The 12743-nt window shown below is 37.5% G+C and overlaps 2 protein-coding genes across 2 annotated transcripts; both read right to left on the bottom strand.

Moving 5' to 3' along the window:
- Positions 1–252: 252 nt before the first annotated feature.
- On the bottom strand, positions 253–3389 carry LOC309716567 (uncharacterized protein). Its single transcript, XM_082550435.1, has 6 exons — positions 3163–3389; positions 2527–2619; positions 1788–2438; positions 1335–1489; positions 1011–1129; positions 253–747 (listed from the first exon to the last, which is right to left on the bottom strand). The coding sequence occupies exons 1-6, from the start codon at positions 3347–3349 to the stop codon at positions 615–617; spliced, it is 1338 nt and encodes a 445-aa protein (XP_082406561.1). The 5' UTR covers positions 3350–3389; the 3' UTR covers positions 253–614.
- A 3147-nt stretch (positions 3390–6536) lies between these two features.
- On the bottom strand, positions 6537–12743 carry LOC309716444 (uncharacterized protein). Its single transcript, XM_082550242.1, has 4 exons — positions 12532–12743; positions 11203–11295; positions 9497–9844; positions 6537–7085 (listed from the first exon to the last, which is right to left on the bottom strand). The coding sequence occupies exons 1-4, from the start codon at positions 12596–12598 to the stop codon at positions 6835–6837; spliced, it is 759 nt and encodes a 252-aa protein (XP_082406368.1). The 5' UTR covers positions 12599–12743; the 3' UTR covers positions 6537–6834.

Here is a 12743-nt window from a genome sequence, read left to right as displayed (position 1 = left end):
CATGAAGCATATAGAAAATGGGACAGGCTACAGGTTCACCCTTATTAGATCTTAAAAACACAGAAATAAAACCTTGTCAAGTGGCCACATATGGCCAGTACAACTATTATACAAAGTCCTTTATTATCACTTTATTTAAAATGCAGTCTAATATAAAAGAAAATGGCAACAACGAGCAGTGTCAGATGTACATAAGAAATAAAGCAGCTTTGTCATATTACACAGAAAATTAAAATAAACTGCACAGACACATTTTACATGTATCTACTAACATGCTGCATGTACAAGTGATTTATGGGTTAAATGATAATTAAATATTCTGGGAGTGTTTTGGATCTTTAATACTGCAATTACTAACGTATACAGTGTCCTTCATCAGATCCGACTCAGTGACACACGCTTTTGTCATGTGGGCAAGGTTAGAACTCTGAATTCAGGTATCAAGTATTTACATGTGAATCTGGTATGTGTATGGTTTAATCACAGATAAATTCTACTCTCTTATTTCAGGGCACTACAATATTTGGGCGATTCAGAATAGTGTGTATGTGTGTGTGTGTGTGGGAATAATCAGTTTTGCTGTTTGATGCTTTTTTCTATTTACTAAAGTCAAGCTAGAAGTTTAACTCCTTCTCACACATCCAGTAGTAGTTTTTGTTACATTCAGCAGTATCCCAAATGGACCAAGTTGCACTTTGGTACGCACAAGTCCAGAGTGTAGAGGATGAGGATGTTTGTCCGAAGTTGCTAGAAGAAAAAACAAATATGTTTTCAGTGCATGAGGCTTTGGAGTGTTGAGGTTGAAATGCGCCTAACAAATAGCAGAACAGCAGTGGCTCTACTAAGGCTAAATGGTTAATAATTGTTGCTTCTCTGCTGCTCTTAACCAGCTAACTACAATCAAAAAAGGAGTCCTTTGGTGTGTAGCTCTTGCCTCAGTGGGCAATCAGACATTTTATAGTGTAAGATAACAGGATCGATGTGGTGATTTAAGATTCAAAGGGCCTCACTTATAACACAGTTGGCTTCCATCCACCCATTTCAATGTCCACATACTGCTCATGTTGTTCCACTCATATTTGAAGCCGATCCAAAAATGTACAGCCTGTCCATAAGACCTGACAAAATCCTGTTTTGAGGGAAAGTGGTTTTAATCTTTTATTCACTTTGGTTGGAGGATGACAATAAAAGAATTCAGACATTTCGGAACATGGGAGTGCAGAACACACCAGAGACTAAATCAAATAATAACTATTGTTGTTGCAATACAAACGAGAGTGGCTTTATTCTGCTAAACGTTTTAAGTTTATAGGGGAAAAAGTTTATCTAAATACCTTTTCTGCATCATCACTGATAATCACCAAATGAGCTCCAAGCCTCTCGCAGTTTTGTTTGGCATCCTCCCAGGTGGATTTAAAAGAGGAAAGGCGGTAGCAGCTTGACCTTAATCTTTTCCATCCCGGGGAACATCTTGGAAGGTTTGGTAGCGCTAAATAAACACGACAAGACTGAATCTTTATGAAACGATTTCCATCCCATTTATCACCAAATAAAACATTTATAGCTCAGTTGGTGCAGAATTTTCAATCACATTCATCCATCACCATAGGTACTGGAATAGATAAGTAATGTTTGAATTTTCTGACTTATTTCTTTTACTTACTAATTCTAACTTTAGCTTAGTTTAGCTAATTTTCACTGAAGTGTTGTTTGATGACATTACACATGTACGTGTCTTTCCAATTTCTAATGCAAGTGGCTTGACTCTTGAATCAGTTTTGTTTTACCTTGATTCAGTCTGCTGTTTTCTTCAAGCAGTTTGTCTTTCTCTTGAATGAGCTGATCAATATGTTGATTCATTTGACTGTTCTCTTCAAGCAGCTTGTCTATCTCTTGAATGAGCTGATCTTTATGTTGATTCAATTGACTGTTCTCTTGATTCAGTTGACTGTTCTCTTGATTCAGTTGACTGTTCTCTTCAAGCAGCTTGTCTTTCTCTTGAATGAGCTGATCTTTATGTTGATTCAATTGACTGTTCTCTTGATTCAGTTGACTGTTCTCTTGATTCAGTTGACTGTTCTCTTCAAGCAGCTTGTCTTTCTCTTGAATGAGCTGATCTTTATGTTGATTCAATTGACTGTTCTCTTGATTCAGTTGACTGTTCTCTTGATTCAGTTGACTGTTCTCTTCAAGCAGCTTGTCTTTCTCTTGAATGAGCTGATCTTTATGTTGATTCAATTGACTGTTCTCTTGATTCAGTTGACTGTTCTCTTCAATCAGTTTGTCTTTAGTCTGCAGCAGCTGATCTATAAATTGATTCAGCTGCTCTTTCTCTCGAAGAAGTTGGTCTCTCTCTAAAAGCACTCCTCTGATGTCATCAGCTGACACTGAGGTAAAATTGCAAGTTGAACTGTTTTTTGATTTGTTGGAATTCTCATCTACAAAGTGAATCAGATATGGGTTTGTTCGTTTGTTTGTTTTTGTTTAGTTTTTACTGTGACTTGTAAAATGTGGGCTGATACATACCGACTTGTAGCCACATATAGACATTGAGTGATGATTGTATGACACATAGCAGGCCGAAACTGATTCCAGCCAACTTGTAAATCGTTGATCCTCCTACAACACACACATCTTACATCAAAAATGTATCATCAGCATAAAGAAAGTTACATTTTTTGTTTTCTCTGTGTTTTCATGATGTTTAAATCTAATTATAGAATCCAGCTGTCTTGCATGTACATTTTGTTAACATTGCTGCATTGCATATTTTTCATCATCTTAGCTATGGGCCTGGAGCCCTACATTCTTCCATTACATTTATACAACTTTGTACACTAAATTACTTTTATTGTCATTTCTTAATGTAATTATGCTAGTATGTAGCTTCATTTTTTAAACACCATATAACAACATTTTTATGTGGATGTCCGTCACACTGAAAATCTTTTTGCCTTTGAATGCAGATGACATATCTGGACCCAGGTTTCTCTGCAGTGGTTATTGTTCACAAAAGTAGATTAATTAAGAATAAAAGCTAAAACTATAATCCTTGATTAATTTGCCTTTTGTCAAAACTTTTGTGAACTATCAATTTAGAGAGAAATGTAAATTATAATGATCATACCAGAGATGAAAAGAGTAAAATAATTTAAGAGATACCTGGCTTGTGATTTGCTCTTGTTGTTTCTCTGCTATCAAGAGCTGAAGGGACAGAATATTGAGTTTCCATTCTTCTTACACTGACGATCTGAGAAAGCACTGTTTCATCATGTAAGCTGAATCTCTTATTGTGGCTGTTGCCTTTAGTTTCCTTTAGCCTTTTGTTTCCTTGTGGTAAATTAATCATCTCCTTTTTATATTCACTGATCTTTAGATAGTATAGTTATAGTGGTTGTGTCATGAACCACAAAAAAAGTGTAAACAAAGGAAATTATGATAAATCTCCCCATTTTTTTAAAATATAGAGCAAAGGCCTATCGGTGCTTGCATAATTATTTTCTTATGTTGCCTTGTCTTTATGTTACCACAGATAACCTATTATGTTTTTCTTAATGAATAAATAACTAACATTTACAAATTTAAAAAGTATCTATACACACCCTATACCACACAGTCATGCAGTTTTACTTCCTATGAGTTCATATCCTGTCTTGAAGTTATTTGACATGTTTAACATTATTGCACTGCTATAACTGTACACTTCTTATTTTGCAGTGTTTGGGTTGTACATATACATTTAACTTAAACAATTTTCTACCAGATTTTTGTGTTTGTTGCTTTTTGTTGACCATGATGTAGTATAAAATAAACCCCAGTTCCAGACTTATGTTTGCAGGCAGGAACTATGTTAATTATTTTAAAATGCGTTATATATCTTGTGGTATGCATAACCTTTAAATCAGTAGAATACAGCTTAGATTATGTCCAACAGCAGAAAATTACATAATAAAATCTACAATAAAAGAGGTGCATTAGGTGGTATAGGCATAGGAATATTGAACTTAATTATATAATACTTTGTACTAATATCATCTATGTTATGTTTACAGTACGTTTTATGTTCATCTGAACTTGTTATTCAACGCACACTTAAACCTTACTTTAAGTCTTAAACTTAGCAAAAATCCTCACAGGAAAAACTTACTGCTAAAGATTCAATAGATTTTAAACTCAAACTAGAGTCCTGAGTGCTTGATAAACTGGACTTCTTCTGGGTCTGTGAAGACGTTTCGAGGTTATTTCAGTTCTAAAACAACTGATGGAGAGTTATTATAACTCATAGTGAGGTTGTAGACATGTTCCTGAGGTCATTACCCACTATTACTCAGGACAGCCATCACATCAGTCAAGGCATAAAACGGAACTTGGATAATTGCAGTCCTCACTCACCAGCCATGAGCCATATTTTTCATAACATACGTCTGTGTTATGAAAAATAAGTTTTGAGAACTGCATGATGAGTAATGAGAATGACTTTTCTGTTGTGAGAATTGATTGAGGAAAAACTGCAATGAGGAAGTTCTTCAAACCTGCATTCTTGAGGGGGCGACTTCACCCCAATGAAGTCAATCCCATGGTGGTACTTTCTGGTTTTTAGACAACATCTGCATGCTTTTTCACAATTTAACTTTAAGATTCCATAGTCTGCCTTGTGTAATGTAATTGCTATCACTGAACGGCTGTACTTCTCATTTTTGAGCGGCGTTCAGTTTGTGAATATTTACCTGAGAGTGGATCCCAGCTCTTTTATCCTTCCTGAGGAAAAAAAAAGTCTTTGCTGGACTTTCTTTACCAGGTGAAATGCATTCAAAGCCAAGGTCAGATCAGCTGTGATGTCAATGCCCAGGAACTTATTGGCAACCTGTTCTGCTTGGAATTCAAGCATTCCTGTAGTCTGCAATGACCTCCTTGGTCTTGCTGGTGTTAAGGACCAGGTTGTTTGATGAACACCATTCGGTCAGGCGCTGAACCTCCTCTCTGTTGCGAGTCTCATCAACAAAGACAATGGAAAATCAAACTTGTGGAGTTATTCAGTAACGTCTTTTATAGGCCAAACATTTATAAAAATTAACATTAAAGTATATACTTAAATGTTAGTAAATTCTCCCGAATTTGTTGCAACATAATCAGCTTCCTAGAGAAGGATCAATATTTAAAATTGCCTATACTGTATATTCTATATGTTCCCTCACAGCTATCTTTGGCTCTGCTCATACACTTATTGACAGAGTGACAGCCATCTTGCTGTCATAGATCCCAGTTCTATGACTATGGTAATATAGATAGTGTAATAGCTTTCTTAGTAAGGTAAATAGGTTCAAGGGTGCATTGTGTTCCCAAATAAATTTTTGCAAATCTGAGTTATGTTGAAGTATTAACTTGGTAAATTACTCTTACTACAATCATGATCCAAATTTGCCTCGAACAACAGGTCTATTTAAGAGCTTTGGCTCCTATTTATGGAACATGAATGTTCTACACATTTTTCCTGATGATAATTTCACATAATCCAATAATACTGATCCACACTGTATATAATAAAGAGTCTAAGCTTCTGTGTGGTTGACACAGAGCTAACTGGCTTGTAGCTAACTGGCAAACATTTAGCAAGTTGCAGACAAGGGGAGCTATTTGTATTCTTCATTGCTGACGGGTTTTTTTTCTATGAGTCAACACCATGAGATAAAGCTGTATTTTTCCTGCATGCGAGCCACATAGAACTAAAATTCCCATGATGGTTCTTTTTTTCCCCTGAAACCAACATCCAGATATGTATACACACTCTATACCACAATGTCATGCAATCTTACTTCCCTTATGATGTCATTTCCTGTATTGAGGGTATTTTAAAAAATATCTACTATCATTGCAGTGCATTAATATGGTTGCCCATCTTCAACAGGTTTCTTTCAGTGGAAGCAATTGACTGTGTGGCATGTTAATGGCGTAAGGAAACAAATGCAGACATGTGGAGACAAGTGGAGATTAACTGAAAGTATGCTGTTTATTTGGCTGAAGGCAGATAATACACAAGCAAAAAGGAACTGAAGGCTATAAGTTAATGAATTCCCCAAAAACTGGGAAACATGCTAGAGCTGGAAACATTGAGGCTGGGAACCACTGGGAGACTGTGGAGATCGAGAGGGGTGGACCCAGGCGCTGACAATGAATCGGAATAAGAAACAAAAACAGTCCACAGAAAACAGTGGAGCTCACGAAAACAGTTTATATATAGATCAGAGCACCGGCCCGGAAATTGACAAAGCAGGGGTCCATTACGGAGCAGGTCCGGAGGCCAAAGGCCTGTTTTACTTTTAAGGTCCATGTGTGGTATTCTGTTTTGCTTCCTCCCTGTGATCATTTTAATTATTCACAAAGGCGTGATGTTATGTGGTAAAGATAAGATATATATATATATATATATATATATATATATATATATATATATATATATATATATATATATGCTAATTGAAATGCATTGTATCTAAAACTACATATAAATTAGTAGTTTATATTATATTATTGTCATGAATGAAATGTCATAATAGGGCATAACAGAAAGAAAGATTAATTTCCTTTTGATCTAACTTAATGGTTAATGGTTCTATTATGCTCTCTGCGTGATAGATGATAGATCAGGTGAGACATCAGTGGCACAGGCAGCATTCGGGGGGCACAGGCAGCATTCGGGGGGAAAGGCATCATTACATTACATCATTACACATTCACACAGTGTGTGAATGTGTGTGTGAATGGGTGGATGACTGGATATGTAAAGTGCTTTGGGGTCCTTAGGGACTAGTAAAGCGCTATATAAATACAGGCCATTTAGTGGCACAGGCAGCATTCGGGGGGCACAGGCATCATTGGTGGGACAGGCGGCATTGGGGGGAAAGGCATCATTGGTGGGACAGGCTGCATTGGGGGGAAAGGCATCATTGGTGGGACAGGCTGCATTGGGGGGAAAGGCATCATTGGTGGCACAGGCGGCATTGGGGGGACAGGAGGCATTGGGGGGACAGGCATCATTGATGGCACAGGCAGAGGGTTGCACTGCAGTGGGCGGCACAATTCTTTCACTGAAAAACACCATAGAACACAATGCATTTTGTCATCAATATCATGTCACATTTAATGTTCATGTTCAGCTAAAATTGTTATGCATAGGACACTCACAAAGCAGAAACTCCAGCAACACTTGAGGGAAGATGACCAACTTTAATAATTGACCTACGCGTTTCGGCTTGTGGCCTTCATCAGGGTCAAGCCGAAACGCGTTGGTCAATTATTAAAGTTGTTCATCTTCCCTCAAGTGTTGCTGGAGTTCCTGCTTTGTGAATTATTTCATCTTCTCCATGCACCTTGGAAGCAGGTGAAGTTGTGCCAGAAAAGTTTTTTTGCTGCGATGCATAGGACACTGCAACTTAAAATTTGATAATTTTGCCTTTGTGTGACTCAAAGCCTTGCAGTAAAGGTCTGATCACTGAACTTTTTCTTCAGTGTAACACCATATTAACATCAAACTGCAATGTGCTACTCATGGATGATAAATGAGCCAGAAAAACACTTTGAATGTCTGATTACTTTTTAAAATGCAAATTTACACTCTTACTTTCTGAATTTGAACCTTTCCACCAGTTTTCAAAGACTGGTGGAAAGAGACATTTCAATTTATCCCCTGTGGATCTGAATTAATTCAGTTCATTTCAATTCATTTTTATTTATACAGCATCAAATCACAACAACAGTCGTCTCAAGGTGCTTTATATTGTAAGGTAGACCCTACATTTACATAAATCCCTACCTTATTGTGGTGGAGAGGAGTATGCGCCCTATTGATCCAAGAAGCTATGTTTTTGAGGTCAATTTGCCCTTGTAGTGTCCCAAGAAAAATTTGTTCTAGATGAAGTGTACTAAGTGGAATTCTCAAGACCCTTATTGAAGGTAAACCAATGTACCATAACATCTTGCCTGGATAGGGGTTACCAGGGCCTTAATACTGGAACTAGGCCTGGGCAAGAGGCTCATTGGTGAGCACTGGGTAGTTGGCCCCTAGGCCATGGAGCCTGGCAAGGCTCAGCCTGAATGAGCCACATGGGCCAATCCTTCCTGTGAACACACTACCAACAGGGCAGAGATGATGATGATACTACTACTACTACTACTACTACTACTAATAATAATAATAATAATAATAATAATAACAATAATAATAATAATAAAAATAATAATAATAATACATTTTATTTAAAAGCACCTTTCAAAACACCCAAGGACACTGTGCAGAGTAAATAAGACAAGCATAAAAACAGGAAATAAACACAATAAAAGGCAGAATTCTTGGTGGTCTGATGCCAAATTGCTGAAACTGGCTTTAGGTACATGGAATGTAAGTTCTCTGAACTAGTGTTTGAGACCAAGTGATAGCAGTTGGATATAGTATAGCACACCATAAAACACACTGGGGGATCTAGAACCAGTCTCTGGAGAGGGGTTGAACTCTGTTCCACTCTGGAGCTGCCCTTGGTGAAAGGCAACAAGTAGGGGTGGGTATACTTGTTCAGCATCTATGTGCTGGAGTTTCCCAAGTGGATAAGAGGGTTGGCCTGCTCAACCTGAATCCGAACGGTGTTTTGTTGCCGGACTTCTTTGACAACCATGCTTTGTCAAAAACAAATACTATATATATATTTACATAAGTGCATGTGGCACCAGGGCACCATAAAAGCGAAGGTCGTTTTTGTAATCGTATTACCAAATCTTCGTCCACATGTTCTGGACACAAGGGTGAAGAGCAGAGCTGGAGTTGGATCAAGTGGGCATCTTTAGGGGGATTTCACTTCTCAGCTACTTTTACACTACCTTTTGCTGGAGCTTGGTCCGCACTTCCATCAATAATTCAATCATTCAATCATTCTCGATGGATCTTGGATTCTGCTAGTGCTGCTCATTCAGTTTTTAATTTTTATGGACAGAATCGGTCACAGAATGTCATCTTTGATTTTTGCAGATGATGTTGTTCTGTTCAGTACTTTGGGGTACGTTCACCAGGTGGGGAGAGTTGAATGGGAAATTGACAGATGTATTAGACCCTTGTCTGCAGTAATACAGATACTGTATCGGTCTGTAGTAGTGAAGACAGAGCTTAGTATAAAGACAAAGCTTTTGATTTACTGGTCCATTTATGTCCCAGCCTTCACTTATGGTTATGACCTTTGGGTAATGACTGAAAGAATGAGATCAAAGATACAATACAACACAGTGGAAATTAGCTTTCCCGAAGGGCGACTGGGCTCAGCCTTAGAGCAGCTTGGCTAATTGGGCAAACCTCAGAGTAGAGCAGCTGGAGAGATTATATCAGATTATGTCTGGCTTGGGAATGCCATAGTGTGACCAAAGAAGAGCTGGAGGAGATGGAGGCCAGGGCATCGCTGAATCATGTTACTAGCATAGATTGCAAAATTTAACTTTGTTTATTTAATTCACTTACCCCTGTCTAGTTCGGACTGAAGATCCCTTATCTGAACTTGTTGACTGATGATATTGTCATTACACATCCTCTTCTGTTCAGTTAGGTGTCTATTGGTGGCCTTTAGCTCATTGTTCTTCTTCTCCAGTTGTTTTTTCTCTTGAATGAGTTGTGTTTCATGTCGATACAGCTGGCTGTTTTCTTCAAGCAGTCTTTCGTTATATTGATTCAGCCGATCATTCGCTTCAGTAAGTTGTTTTTTCTCCTGAAGCAACTGGTCTCTCTCTAAGAGTACAGCTGAGATGTCATCAGGTGACAATAGGGTGATATTGCACGTTGAATTGTTTTTTGAGCCACCTGAAGTCCCATCTAGAAGAGGAATTCAATTAAATGTTTGTAATTAATTACATGTTATACATTGACTTGCTACTCAGTGTTATGGGAAACGCATTTGCATTCAGGTCGGGGCTAATTTAACACTGTTCTTTCTGAAACGTCATCCAGGACTCATAGTCTTCGAAACTAATTAAAGGGTGTTAGCTGATTGAATTTAACGAAGTCAATAAGGAAAAATAATGTAGTTAACTTGAAGATAGCATCAGATTGTGTAGCCCACTACAATCAGTCAGTAGAACTCCAGTCAGTGTTTGCTGTGTTTTTATATTTAATGTGATCTAAGGGGTATGCTACAAGTGTAGCTCAACACAACCAGACTTTTTTGTGTTTCTTGTGTTTGCTGCCTTGACAAAACCTAAAGCTCCAGCCAAAGATAACGGCTATTTCTATGATGTTTATCGACTTTCTCTGTTTCTGCCGTATATTCTGTGTGCGCTCAAATAAGAACAGGTGTTTTGTAAGTGATTTGATTCTTCTTCTGCACAAAATGATTCCTTTGCTACTTCTCCAATCAGACATTAGAACGTGATAATGATGATGGGATTTAGTGCAGAGTGGTAAGATAAAAACTTTAACTGAAGTTAATTATTTTATTGCTCAGTGCTGCTGTTTATTTATAAGGTGATGGCTGCAGATTAGTGCTCTAAAACCTAACACTGGATACATTTAGACATTTTAATGTCTAAAGAATAACATTTCTAACATTTATAAATATAAATAACATTTATACATGGGTGGCTGTAGCTCAGGTGGTAGAGCAGGTCATCTACTGATCGGAAGGTTGGTGGTTCGATTCCCGGCTTCCCCTAGTCTGCATGCCAAATATCCTTGGGCAAGATACTAACCCGAAATTGCTCTCCGATGCATCCATCGGAGTATGAATGTGTGTGAATGTCAGTTGTGCTTGTGCGAATGGGTGTGAATGGGTGAATGCACAAGTTGTGTAAAGCGCTTTGAGTGCTCAGAAGAGTGGAAAAGCGCTATATAAGAACTAGTCCATTTACCATTCTTCCATAGCTTAATAAAGGAGACTTTTTTTTAGCTGACAAACTAAGATGGGAATCACTTTTCAGCAGATTGAACTGAAATCAATTTTATTAACTTGGCATGTGCTCGTAGTGCTTCCAGCTAATTTTAGACTCAGACATGGAACATAACCTACTCCCAGTCAGGTTATGTGTTTAAAGCAGGTTTCCACAGTAATTTAGTCAAGTAAAAAGAAAGTGACCCTAATGATACAGAAAACTCCTACTTTAAACACAACATCGCTCATTAAGCCATCAATCTGGGTTTGTAGTACATTTCTGTGGAAGGTGTGGGCTGATACGCACCAGCTTGGAGCCAGATATAAACATTAACAGCAGACTGGATGATGCACAGCAGACCAAAGCTGATTCCAACCAACTTTAAGATTATTGCTCCTCCTACGGGTAGGCAAAAACACACATATACAATTCAAAAAGATTCTGTTATTAGCATTATAAAAAAAAGAGTAAATGTTACTTTTCAATATTTTTTTTTGAAGTTATTAAATCAAATTATGCAATCCATGTCTTGCCTGCACAATTTATTCATTCATTTAAAAAAAAAAAACTGTGTGCCTTTGAAGTCCTGTGGTGATTCTTTACTTGTTAGGGCCTGGGCAACATTTAGCTATTTAGCATTATGTTTGATTATAATTTTATGGTCTACTGTCTTCCTTTTTTTGTTCATCTTTTTCTTCTTGGGTTTTCACTTCCAGGAGGACATCACCCTTTCATTTTTGTTAAATAGATTTATAGTTGTTTATTGTCTTCCTTCCCTCAACCAGTCACAACAGATGGCCGCCACTCCCTGAGCCTGGTTCTTTCCTGTTAAAAAAAGAGTTTTTTCTTCCCACTGTCGCCAAAGCGCTTGCTCATAAGGGGTCATATGCAGAGGTCTCGCACTCCAGGCCTCAAGGGCCAGTGTCCTGCAGGTTTTAGATATCACCCTGGGTTGACACTCCTGAATCAAATGATTAGTTCATGCCTCTGGAGAAATTCAAGACGTGTGGAGGTAATTTAGCCATTTAAATCAGCTATGTTAGATCAAGGACATATTTAAAACCTGCTGGACACCAGCCCTTGAGGCCTGGAGTTCCCCCACCCCTGATCTAAATGTTTTATGACTGTACTCACCAAAAAAGAAAAAGGTAAAATGAAGTTTTTCCAAAAGAAATTACATTCTCAAAGACTCAGAGAAAGTCAAAGACTTCTACTTCCTCAAAACATTATTATTATTATTATTATTACTACCCTTAATTCATTTTTCTGCATTACAAATTTAACTTAAAAAAAACACGCTGCACAAAATATGCTGGTGAAATAAATATTTCACTGGCTGGGTTTGGAAAAACACAAACCAGAACTTTTTAGTGGCATTTGGAATTTAAGGAATCCTAAATGTATTACAAGCATATAGAAAATGTATGCACTTCAAATAAGCACAGACACACATTTAGTACATTTAGTAAACTACATAGTTATTTTTGTCTTTTAGAGATGGAGCAAGACAAAAGAAGCTTGTAAAGAATGATTATAAACTGCTTATTTGAAGTAAAATGTAACTTCTATAAATTACAGCAATGACAGAAATGGTTGACATAAACAAAACAAAGTTTAATTATTAAAGATTTAGACCTGACTGATTGTCTCTGGTCCTCGCTCTCCTACCAACAGATGAATTGACATAGTGCCGTAGTTCCATTCTTCTTTATTGACAGTCTTGAACCGATGTTCAGCGAACGTGTTCTGGCTTGTAAATTGTGACTGTAATAGTTTCTAAAGTAGTTAGTTCCTTGATTTGTTCAAAGGGGAGGGTAAATTCATCATTTCCTTTCGTGGCCAAGTGA

This window comes from Aulonocara stuartgranti (genome assembly GCF_965226115.1).
Source record: "Aulonocara stuartgranti genome assembly, chromosome: 11".
NCBI classification, from domain to species: domain Eukaryota; kingdom Metazoa; phylum Chordata; class Actinopteri; order Cichliformes; family Cichlidae; genus Aulonocara; species Aulonocara stuartgranti.
Note: the sequence above shows the minus strand (reverse complement) of the source record. Positions and strands in the feature narration are given on the sequence as shown.

Coding starts and splice junctions, on each gene's coding strand:
- LOC309716567 (XM_082550435.1), bottom strand. CDS start 3,349: ATGATTAATTTACCACAAGGAAACAAAAGGCTAAAGGAAACTAAAGGC. Junction 2,439..2,526: donor CTATATGTGGCTACAAGTCG/GTATGTATCAGC, acceptor TTCACTTTGTAG/ATGAGAATTCCAACAAATCA. Junction 1,130..1,334: donor TCAGTGATGATGCAGAAAAG/GTATTTAGATAA, acceptor CCCTCAAAACAG/GATTTTGTCAGGTCTTATGG.
- LOC309716444 (XM_082550242.1), bottom strand. CDS start 12,598: ATGGAACTACGGCACTATGTCAATTCATCTGTTGGTAGGAGAGCGAGG. Junction 11,296..12,531: donor GACCAGAGACAATCAGTCAG/GTCTAAATCTTT, acceptor GCCTACCCGTAG/GAGGAGCAATAATCTTAAAG. Junction 9,845..11,202: donor TTATATCTGGCTCCAAGCTG/GTGCGTATCAGC, acceptor TTCCTCTTCTAG/ATGGGACTTCAGGTGGCTCA.